Source organism: Montipora foliosa, chromosome 1 (assembly GCF_036669935.1).
Source record: "Montipora foliosa isolate CH-2021 chromosome 1, ASM3666993v2, whole genome shotgun sequence".
NCBI lineage: Eukaryota > Metazoa > Cnidaria > Anthozoa > Scleractinia > Acroporidae > Montipora > Montipora foliosa.
Window position 1 is genome coordinate 20,007,618 of NC_090869.1, and position 12,500 is coordinate 20,020,117.

The window sequence follows — 12,500 nt, forward strand, 5'->3', positions numbered from 1 at the left end:
GCTTCTGTAGATACTCTTTCCAGCTAAATTTCGACGATGATTTGCTTTCTCGTACTAGTTGGACAAACGTGGCGGCGCTTGCCAAAGCAAGGGGTTGATAATCTAATACCTGCGCAACTTCTTTTGCAGTGTCATCGTTAGCAATGCCAGAAAGGGAAGTTAATAAAGAAATCGCGTCACACAAACTCATGCCCTTGCTCACAGATATGTGATTAATGAAAGGCGTTTCTGAAGGTATTAAAGCGATGTCTTGGGATGTTATTAGCACTTGCCCGTTACGCCATTTCGTACTTCCCCTTTCTGGCAAATGACGACTTATTTCATGTAAACTCAAGACGTTGTCTACTATCAACAGCCAGGAAGAGTAAAGCTCCACTTTGGTACTAACCAAGGATTTAATGTTTGCGATCTTCTCCTTCGTATCCACATCTTTCTTCTTTAGATTCTGCAACACTGCATCCTCCGGACACTTGAGAAATCGAGCAAAAGAAACGTAAGAGTCGAATAGTGAATCGAGGTTTTGCGCATTTAGAGTCATTACAAATGCCTTCACGCTTGGGACCTTTGTTTCTTCCTCAAACCATTTCTCAGCAACGAGAGCGGTCAACTGAGATTTGCCGCTTCCCGAGTTTCCTGAGATGTACAGGTAACTTAAACGGTTCTCGTTGGCTTCCTTTAGTCGCTTTAGTTTTTGAGCTATTTCTTCCACCTCACTATCTCGTCTGTTAATGTCGTGCGATGGCTTGGGAGGGAGAACGCAGAATGGAGGAGCCTCATTCTGCAACTGCTCTTCAAGGACCTTTCGATACTCTTCTGTTTCTTTAAGGTTGTCAGTTTTTTCTTTAAGTTCGTCTTTCAGAACTTTAACTTGTTGCAGTACTTTCGTCAACTCTTTTGTTGGAAAACTCGTTTGGTTTCTAATTTCCTTGATCTTCGCATCGGAGAGGCCAATTGCTTGAAAGGCGGCCAAGACTTTTCCTATAGCATTTTGGAACTCTTGCCTCGTGAGCTCCCCCTGTGGCAAATGAGCAAAGTCTTGATTTCGAAAATTTCTCAGATCATCCACGCTTGAACGAATCGCGGCGCTAAGAAAGCTCCCGATACAATCGGAGTAAAGGATAGCGTAAAAGAACATGGTGCAATCCCAATCTGTTCTATTTCCATTAACCATGGTTGCTAAAAGCTTTGCATTTCTTGCTTGGGTTCGTGGCAGCTCCTGGTTTTTGAAGTTTAGTCCATTATGGGGCTTGTCTTTCCATTCTCCTAATGTCGCCTTGTAGCGATTGTCCCATTGCTGTTTAAAGATTGTCCGAAGACCCTCAGGTATTATGTTTGTGGTGACGTAGCAGATCCTGAAGTAATTCAGCTGTTCCTCGGTGTATTCCGGACTAGTCGCCATGATCAGCGATGCTCAGCTTTCAATCAGTACTTTCAAAGTTAATGTGCTGAAAGAGATCGCTTTAATTAATATATTTTAAAAAAGATGTTTTTGCTAATAGTAAGCAGTATAAAAACTGAAAGAACAGAACTAACTTATAGCTTTTTTATCCAAAGCAAGTCAAAGTGGAAATATTCGATTCAAATTATATGTGCTTAATCTGACAAGTAACATGTGATTATCATCAGATTTACATTTGGCACTTTGCCTGGTTTCTAAAAGAGAGACTGCGAGCTCTTTTTACTACAATCGGCCTGTAATTAAATATTGGATATAGCCGATTTGGTCCCAACGTAATAGACCGTAATAGGAGTGGAACCACTCTATTTTCCAGTCAGGCTCGGTTAAAATTCTTTTCAAAGCTCATTTTTATTTTGGGCAATTCTAACCTCTTATTAACCTTGCGCTAGGGCCATATAAGGAAATCTTGGCCCGCGGTCGTGGCAATACGGACCGAGCGCAGCGAGGTCCATAAAAAAACGATTGCGGGCCAATATTCCCCAGTACGGTCCCGAGCAAGTGAGGTTAGCAAGTTGTTTGTGATATGGCATCGTTCCTTTGAGTGATCAGACACTTCTCCGCTTGGTGAATGTTCGTAATCTTCGCCTTCCATCAGCGAACATTGAACGGCAACCCTTTACTTGTAAAACTCAATTGTACTGTAGTGATGAAAAAATTAAATTCCGCTTTTTTAGTACTTTTTGAGTTTCGCCCAACTTGAATTTACCGGGAGAGAGAAAAAATACGGAAACGAACCGTTTTCATGGTAACGGTCTGGGCCCGGTTGTTCGAAAGCCGATTAACGCTAATCCCAGATTAAAAATTAACCAAGGAGTTTATTTCTCTACTCCCAAATGCTGTTCAACGCTGATATTCAGCACAACTTTACAATAGAAGAAGTCAATCTTGAAAAACAAAAATAGGCAAAAGAAGCTTTCACCAAAAAGTTGAAAAAAGGAAACAAAAGTTAACGCTAATCCTGGATTAAGTTAATCGGCTTTCGAACAACTGGGCCTTGTACTGTAAAATCCTGACAGAACACAGGCCAATCAGAGTGCTCCATTTAGCCTGAGAATTACGTTTGTCTCTGCTAAGGTATTCAACCCAAATTTCTACTTCACAAGTAATGTCAAGTTCGCCCTTTTCTTTCTTGAGGTCTATAGCATTACAATTAAGACCTTGGTTTTCCTCATGTTTAGAGTGTTTACTACGACTGAGGAAGCGACAACAGTGTCCGTTAGTTTTGGTTATTACACATAGAGATATCAATTGATTTATTATAGAAAAGTAAATAATGAAACGAACTGTGTTGGGTTGAGCATGGTTCGTCGTTGTAGTGTAGTGGTGAAGACACAGGACTAAAGATCTGTAAGGTCCGGCAAGTGCACAGTACAGTTCTTTGTTCCGGATCCCTAACTCTGTTGTAATGTAGAGACTGAATGGGTAAGTGTATGAACACAGAATTCGATAAGGTGATATGAGACATATAAAATAAAAATAAAATATAAAGGACATTAATATAAAATCAAGTCCTGGGATTGATCTTTTGGGAGTAGCAATTGATGATGAATTGAACGTTACTAAGGCTTACTGTAGTTTGCGAAACGAAATGGAGCGAAACGAAATGGAACGAAACGAAATGAAAATCTGTAGTTTGCGAAATGAAAATCTGTAGTTTGCGAAATGAGAATCTGTAGTTTGCGAAATAAACATTTATTTTCTCGCTGCGTCTACTCGGATATTCTAAACAGAAAATTCCCCCCAAAAAAGCCGTTTCGCCTTGCGCGGAATGCGTGACGTTTTCGTTGCCACGTATAAAGTTTAAATTAAGCTCAGGCGTTTTTGAGTGACGGACAGCAACCGGAAGCAAGACCTCTTCCCTTTTTATATGCCTTGACGCCACCGCATTTGTATTGATAAGTTTCAATAACCTTTCCTGGAGCTTCGTAATCCACGGTGTAAACATCTCCAAAGGAACCTTGTCCAAGCCGCTCTTTCACTGCCAGTGCATTACAATCAAAGCGCGGTATATTAACAATACTATTCTCATCAGATTTGTGTTTTCTCAACAGCTGTGGCAGCTTGAAACGTCGAAAAACCGACATGATCTACCAGGACCAACATGCAATTGCTATGTCATTTCCCGGTCAAAATTAAATTCTGGCGGGAGACTAGCCTGGCGATGACCTTTGCATACATTTGCTACTTAGGAGACCCTTGCGTTACATTTTGTAACGGGTCAGGCGATCACCCGGGGCCGAGGAGCAATCAGGCTCAGAAGCTAACTTATTTCTCAGTGGAGCTTACATTTGCACCTTTCTCCTTATAAATAGTTCAATATGCATTTCAAGAATGGAATATCGGAGTATGTACTTTCCACCGGAAGTGGACTTTTTGCATTCTTGGGCAAATTTTCAGGCAGATCGTCTCTATAAGAGTAATGACACTTCTCAATACAAATGTGGTGGCGTCATGGCATATAAAAAGGGAAGAGGTCTTGCTTCCGGTTGCTGTCCGTCACTCAAAAACGCCTGAGCTTAATTTAAACTTTATACGTGGCAACGAAAACGTCACGCATTCCGCGCAAGGCGAAACGGCTTTTTTGGGGGGAATTTTCTGTTTAGAATATCCGAGTAGACGCAGCGAGAAAATAAATGTTTATTTCGCAAACTACAGATTCTCATTTCGCAAACTACAGATTTTCATTTCGCAAACTACAGATTTTCATTTCGTTTCGTTCCATTTCGTTTCGCTCCATTTCGTTTCACAAACTACAGTAAGCCGACGATTTCCCCTTACCAAGATGTAACACCGTTACATATGGAAGACATAGCTTAAGGTACATGGGACCTTACATTTGGTCGAAGCTTCACAAATCAATTAAAATGGCTGACTCTTTAATTGCATTTAAAAATCAAGTCAGGGCCCTTGACCTATCAAATGTTACGTCGAAAAATAATTGTGAAAACTGCAAGTTATGTAAAACTTAGCTTTTACTAATTTTATATTGTTTGTACATAGTTTTACTACTATTATTATTAGCTTAGTCTAATTAGTTTTAAGTAGGTGTCCCCAATTAGTTTTTACTTGTAAAAACTAGAACGATTGACAAGTTGATAAAGTTATTATTATTATTACTATTATTATTATTATTATATTATTATTATTATTATTATTATTATTATTATTATTATTATTATTATTAAGGTGTGTCGAGATCCACAAGACAGAGCTAGAGGGTAGGTGTAGGTTTTTTCAAACCTTTTGGGGGGCCTTTAAACTAGGTAGAGTGCATATTCAACCTAGGTGAAATGAAGATCAGACGAAATAGGAAAAAATAGAAAAATATAGGAACTTGACACCCGGGTGTTTAGTTTGGTACCATAACATTGCCGGTACGTAAAACAATGTTGTAGAGTTAATTCGAAGTTAATCCTTCTAAAAGGACATTCTTTCCAAATTATTGAACCTTATTAAGCTATTATTTCCTCAGTAAGACGCAAGACATTGCTGAATGTTCTTGGGTTTTTGGATAAATTAAGATGCTGAAAATTGGAGCTCATCAAGGGGAGCCCCATCTCCACAACAACAACAACAACAACAACAATCTTTATTGTGCTCTTAACACAAAGTGTAAAATCATAAAAGGAAATAACTTTGAGAGAAAGAGAGCACAGCCACTCAGAAATAGCAAAAGCTAATCACGCTGAGTGGCTGGGCCATATGGAAGAGTAACTAGATATCAAAGTTGTTATAAAATATATCAACAGAAAAAACAAAATACACATAAGTGGAAAGAAAAAAAAACGAAGCTGTAATAAATAAACAAACAAACACACAAACCAAAAAACCCAAAGAAACAAGACAAAAGAACGGCTGTGCACACAATTAGACTGCATATAAAGTACACCAATCAATATTTGGAGATGACAGATTCTTTATAAAAGATTTTTTAAAGCGAAAACGACTCGCTGATTTTATATCTCCTTTAATTTTAATTTTGGGGACATGTATCGCTTTGAAGCATAACCCTAGGGTGTTTCAAATCAGGTTGTTTGCACTTCTTAAGTGGAAGCGTTTGGCCGTACGGCCATATTCTTTCATGTGAGGCAAAAAACCAAGGGAACCCAGTTTGTCAGTTTTGAGAATTACACCTAAAATACCCAGACAAGACACATGACCTTCAAAATAGTGTATATTTACGCAGAATGTCACCATTGACATACATACAGATATATATCTCTCGCTAATAAGGCCTCAGAAGCCATTATCCACATGTTCAAAAGCAGTCGAGCATCTCTAGTCTACTATTTTCGAAAATTATCAAAACTTACATATATTTATGACGTTTCTATCATGCCTCGAAAAAATCAAATTTACAATATTGTCCATCTCGAGAATCTCTTCGTCGTCTTCATTGGACCACCCGAACGAAGACTTGGTGGCAGTTGACAGTTTGTCAAGAAACGGGTCACTCTTGCTGTAATTCTCTTCAGCCGAGTCCAGCTAGAGTATCTGGTTGCATCCAAACGGTTTTCCTTTTCCTTAGTTGATGTGACAAATGTTTGGTCTTGCATATGTACCATTTCTCTATGTAGTTTCTTAACTTCTCTGTCTGGCTCTTGTTTAGCTTCAATCTTGTTTTCTGGCCACTCGCTTGGTTCCTTTGCTAAGAAAAAGGTACCATTCCACCACTTTTCTTCTTCGATGAGACTAGTGACGCTGAGTCCCCGTGTTAAGAAGTCAGCGGGATTCTGTTTTGTTGGTACGTGCCAGCACTGGTTGGACTGGTCAGCGATTGGATTTCACCTACTCGATTTGGTACAAATGGCTTGAATCTACGACTTCTTCCACGGATCCAGTAGAGTGCATCCATTCTGTCAGACCAAAACATCCACTCATAATTGGAGATGTTTAGAATACTCCCAACGGTCTCAGCAAGCCTAAATCCGACCGCTGCAGCCATGAGCTCTAACCATGGGATGCTTACAGCTTGGAGAGGGGCAACTCTGGATTTTGAACATGCAAGGCGGCAAGTAACCTTTTCATTGTCGTACAGATGCCTGGCATATGTCACTCCCTCGTAAACCTCTTGTGATGCGTCCACAAATGTGTGCAGTGTGATTTCTCTGACTTCGGTTTCTTCTCTCAAGCAACGAGGGATGCGAAGGCATGTCAGCTCTTTCAGCTCTACAAACCACTGGTTAGCTTTTCTTAGCAAAATCCCATCCACTATTTCATCCCAGCCAACTCCACTGGCCCACATCTCCTGCAAAATGATCTTAGCCCTGACTACATACGGTGATAAGAGACCAAGAGGGTCGAACAGGGTCGCTATCTGGCTCAAGAAGCTTCGCTTGGTTTAGTACTGTTCAATACAGGGCTGGTGAGCCTGACACTTGAAATCGTCCTCTTTTGGAGACCATAATACACCCAACGACTTTCCAGCGGGCAGATCACCCTTGTCAAGATCAACCTGATCAACACTAGCAGATGGAACATACTCTAACACTTATGGTACATTGGATAGCCATTTTCTTGCATGCATTCCGGCAGCAGCCCAAAAAGTTTGATGACACTTGTTTGTACAATTCAATTTCAGTCTCCATAGTGTCATCCATGTATATACTTTTTAAAACCGTCTCGGCTGCTAAGGTAAACATGGACTTGTACTTCTCAGCATGCTTTTGGGCAACAAATTGTGCCACAAATCGGGATGAGTTCACTCCAAACAGTGCAGGATCAAATTCAAACACGTCAGCTTCCCTTTCCATGTTCAAGCCCCGCCACAGAAATCGGTGGTAAGGACGGTCTTCTGGCTTAAGTTTGACCTGAAGATACAATGTCACACATTACAGCCACAGGGTCACGACGAAAACGAAGCGATACAGCCACAGCTCATTCTGAAGTTTGCCGGTCCCTTGCAGCAATACATCATTCAACAAAACCTCCTGAAACTTCGCAGACGCGTAAAAAACTATTCGTGTCTGTGGTTGTCGACTTGTCTGGTCTCAAACTGGAAGGTACCAAACTTGCGGAGGTTTCTCTTCTTCTGCAGGGACCGTGCGGATGTAGCCTTTGTTTTGGTATGATTGCAATACACTTAACTCAGGATATCTCTGAAGCCGCTTCTCTGTGTTCTGGAGCCGGTGTAAAGCCATCTTGAAGTGTCTGGTAATTCGTGTCTTTCGGTCTTCCAGGGCAAGCCAACACTGAAGCGGGCATCTTCAAAAGCGATTGTCTTCAAGACGGTATCGCTGGCAAGTCTTTCTTCAGGTTTGACAAGCTGTACGCCTTTGGGTTCATCCATGTCCCAGAAACGACGAATGAGACAGTTCAACTTATCTGAGTCATTTACAAAGAAAGTAAAGCTGTTCTGGGTTCTGGCTGCCTCGTGATCAAGCGCACCAATGCAGGTCCACCCTAAAGGCGTCAATCGTGCAATGGGTTCTCCAGGATGCCCTCTAACGTCTTTCAACGTATACAATAGGTCAGGGTGATGTATTCCAATCAACACATCAGCTATAGGGCAGGGTCCTACAGGTAGAGAGTTGATGTCCTTCAGGTGTCTCCACTTCGTCTTGTACAAATTCCAGTCAATCACCTGCATATTACCAGTTACTCGCTTTGTTGTGTAAGCAGATGCCTTTTTATGTGTGATGCCATCTAGACTGCAGATACCAAACTCCACCACTGAAGTGTCTAGTCGCTCTTGGTTGTAATTTAGCACACTCACAATCAGCTCATGCGGCCTCCCTTCCAATCAAGTTCAGAAGCCATATCGCTGTTAAAGTACGACCGACTTCTAGCTTCGTCTAGAAGAGCTTTTACTTTAACCGATTGGTGCCATTCGTTAAATACACTGTTACAGTTCGCAGGGCCATAAATGCAGATGGAACAGCAGAGTTTGATGGCGTAGTCGTAGTGAGTGTTCTCTGAACTGCCTCCTCTTCTGTCGGATAATCTCTCGTCATCAGTTCTTCCTGACCCAATCTGAGTTCTGGACTACCGTCATTCCTCTCCGCTGCTGGATCTTCATGAAGCAGTCGATGGTGGAAAGATCTGCACCAATTTAAATTGTACATTCTACTCCTTAACACCTCTCTCCGCGGTAACCATCGGAAAGGCAACGAAAACACAATTTATTCTTCTTGGCTACTTCCCACCGGCTCTGCACTGCCATATTCTTAAAACTCTGACACGCCCACAGGCCATGTTGTCCACTGCATTCTTACACTTCTTGCTTGACATTTTCTTGGGAGAAGACATTGTATGGGTTACAAAGGTCCGTCCACGCGACAACGGCTTTTCTTGCTTGGCACTGCTTTTTTGGATACCGGTAATAATCTCTGATGCTGTTGTCAATAATTCAGATTCTCTGTCAATGAACTCGAGTTCTCTCAAATCTTGTACGTTTTCTCTGCTTCCATTATCTGTAACCCATTCTTTGTACTTAGCAAGGAGGCTCTTATTCAGTTCCTTTGGAGCGTTATGTACGAGGAACATCTCCCAAGCTCTCCTGCCTTTCCAGCATCTACCAGGTTGACAACAACTGCATCCAGTAGCTCAACAAAACTTTCAAGGTCTTAATCATTTTCTTCTCTAATTGATTTAAAGGCGTGAAGCTCGTCCATTCGTAGTGCCAAAGCCCCACGTTTTCCACCATATTTTCGCTCTAGGCGGGTCTTCGCTGCTTCATAAGCTGCTGCAGAATGTCCTAAATTATCCACCACTTTAATGGCCTCTTCCTGAAGGCACTCTCGCAAACGCAATAATTTGTACTCTGGGGTTGCTCCTGCTTTGTCAACACAAGACGTGAAAGCGGCCTTCCAGCCTTCAAAGTCTTTCTTGTTCTCAGAGAACCTTGGAAGGCTTACCCTTTTTCAGTAAGCGGAGGAATCAAAACTGAGTTGGTCTTTGGCAGAAACATTGGGCTGGCTAACTTCGGGGGTGACAAACTGAACTTGACTGCAACTTGAAATAGGCTGTTGTGCAGTGCTGCTCGTAGCTCCCGGCACATACAAATTATGAGGATGCATAAATGATGGCAAAACATATAAGGATGAACACTGACCTAGTATGTGCTGAGCTGAATCAATAGGTGCATTCAAGGGTTGACGTTGAAAGTTGAAAGATTGTTCCGCCATAGTAGGCTCCAGAGGCAATGAGTTGTGAGGAACAAAAGGAGTCCATGAAAAAACCAGTCCACTTAAAGGTGAAGAAGATGAGGCCTTGCTGTTAACAGAACCCGACATTGACGTATTTATCTCTGAGTCTGACGTAAAAACGTCGGGTAGAACCGATGCTGAAGTAATTGTCTCAGCTCCTGCAAGTGTATAATGATCACCTGACGGTTCCGACGTTACTATATCTGTGTTTCTTTCTGGTTGTCCTTCTGTCTCTCTCGATAAATCAGACACTTTACTGTCAACAAGCTGCTTACTCCGCTGGGCTCCTTCTTTCAGAACTTGTACTCTATAGAATCTCCGCTATAATTCCCTCTAGCAATCTTGGTAGGTTTTCTCCAGTTCTTGAACAACTTTACTGTTCTCCTTTTCCCGCTTCATCATCATCATCATCATTTCTCTTTGCGCCAGTAGGCGCATAAGGCCGTCACGCTCTTTGCCCAATGTTCTCTGTTTCGCGCCGCTGCCTTGGCCACATTCCAACTCTTCCACCCCGCTTTGTCTCTCTCCTTCTCGACCGTCCTTCTCCAAGTGGTCCTTGGTCTCCCTCTCGCCCTTTGACCCTCCGGCGTCCATCCCAAAGCTGTGAAACAATCATTCTCATCTTCTCTCCTAAGTACGTGCCCCAGCCAGTTCCACCTTCTCCGTCTTATCCGTCTTGTTCCTTTATCGACGATTGTCCGGTGGGCGTTGATCAGGAAACGCGTAAAGTACTACTTTTTCTTGGGTTGCTGTTCAAATATCCTCTGACGATTTTTTCGACTTAACAAAGAAATCGTCTTCCAAAAGGTGTAGTTCACTGGATAATGCACAAAGTTTCACTGAGTCGCCCTTCGTCTCATTATATACTCGTAAATTCCGATCGCGCGAGCCACATCCTCAAAAGCGGCAGAAAAAAAGTCAAAACGTTCCATAACCTGTATGTTCGAAGATAGTCCGCCTTTTCATGATCATCATCAGTTTCGTTTTTGTCCCGGTACAAGCGTCTTTATAGCTTTTGCTTTATCCTGGTTTAATCGTTCAGCCATTATTCGTTGCAAAAATCGCTACTAAATCCTGACAATTTTAGATCGAATCCACGTCCCTAAAACCTCGCTCTGCTACCAGATGTTTGTCAAGGTCTTGGTCGGTTCACAGTCAGTAATGGCCGAACAAATAAACAATTCAAACTTCAACATTTAATCAACAAAACTTTCCAACGAGTACAGGTAAACATTACAGACTTCAAAAACCTCGTGCTCGGACAAAACACAGTGAGCACGCGCCACACAGATGCCCAGGAAAACCCATATTCTCTTTCGATACACTCCGCATTATGGGATAACTGTGCACATTCCTCATCAGTACTTGAGGTCAGCGGTCACACTTCAAAGCAACCATTGGCATGCAAATACACAACATATATAACCAGCCAAACGCATGAGACAAATCCATTTCTCCTTTTCGTGCTTACCTGTCGGCGGTTACGGTAAACTATACCTCTAGTACTGTTCTAGAGCGGATTTACTTCCAACTACCGAAATGGACAAGACACTCAATGAGTCTACAAATATATCTACGCTCGAAGCGAGCGATGATAACATCCCCGAAGCGAGCGAGATACTCGAAGCGAGTGACAACAACGACGATTTTGAGGTTGATATTGAAGACTTAAAAAGTCAGTTGGGGTTGCACGAACTGTTTTCGTCAATGGAGTCAATGAAGTCTCTTATCTCCAAGCGAATATAGCTACGAAAAGGCCTGCTTCTGGATCTTTAGTTGCTAGCCTGGCCAAGCGAAGCTCAGTAGCGGCGGCTGACGAGTCACAACCTACACGTGTCGCCAGCGCGACTGATGCTGGCTCTTTCGACCTTTCACAACCCATTTCATGTACTGATACAGCTGCTGAACCAGCAGAGCTGTACCTGTCATCAATCTTTGATGACTCGGATGCGAAAGCTCCAAAAGTGTGTGAAGTCTTAGCCTAAAGAGTAAATGAGGCTTGTACGAAAAAAGCCTTGGATTCCAAGCTTAAGGGAATTGAGGCTAAGTAAAAAGCACCCGAAAATTGTGATTTCTTTTGTGTGCCAAAGGTCAACCTTGAATTCTGGTTTGAGCTAGCCAGGCAGGCAAGGACCAAATATCTTGCACTGCAAGAGGCCCAGAGAGGTATTACCAAGGGAGTAGAACCAATTATTGAGTTAGTAGAAAAGATCTTGAACACTCAAAAGACCAAGTCGGAATTGAAGCCCGACTCCTTCTCTACTCTCGTTGATGCTATTACATTACTTTGCTCATTCAGACTTTCCCTTGTAAGAAGGGAAACATTGAGAGAATTCGTGAATCCCAGCTACCGCACATTATGCAGCAAGAATACTCCTCCTGGAAAATGGCTCTTTGGAGATGAGCTGCCCAAACAGATCAAAGAAATCGCAGAGGTGAACAAAATGGCGAAGAAACTTGGCCCTAGTCAGACCTCTCCTGGAGGTAGAGGTGGAGGTAGAAGAAATACATCTTCTGGTCGTGGTCCTACAGTCAGTGGCAAAAGTCTTGGGACACTCACCATTTGAAGTTGGTTTTCTTACTGAGTTTGAAAAATTGCCCCCTTCCCCCCAGAACAATGTTGCCAATAGTGAACATACATTTCTTTGTCTATTTCAACATTGATTGGGGGGAGGGGGGGAGTTTTATTTTGAAGTTTTCAGTGGAATTTTGACAGTTATGCTTAGTTTCTGACGTCTGAGAGGTTTTCAGGCCCATTCTGACACTAGCGTCCCAACTACTTTTGCCACTGATTGTAGCTTCAACCAGGTTCATGGCCGAAAAGTATATTTTTTAGGCTCAAGCAATCGCAGCAACACATCTCACAACAGGAGGGATCCCAAGAGCAACCCAAG

At 42.3% G+C, this 12,500-nt stretch overlaps 1 protein-coding gene across 1 annotated transcript in view; it reads right to left on the reverse strand.

Annotated features, from left to right (window-relative positions):
• The window catches only part of LOC137975869 (uncharacterized), a 23,780-nt gene that overhangs the window by 4,805 nt on the left and 6,475 nt on the right, over positions 1-12,500 (reverse strand). The window contains exon 2 of the mRNA XM_068823077.1: positions 1-1,445. This exon is cut by the window's left edge and continues 4,805 nt beyond it. Within this exon, the coding sequence (XP_068679178.1) occupies positions 1-1,399 (1,399 nt within the window). The 5' untranslated portion in view covers positions 1,400-1,445. The remainder of the gene's footprint in view (positions 1,446-12,500) is intronic.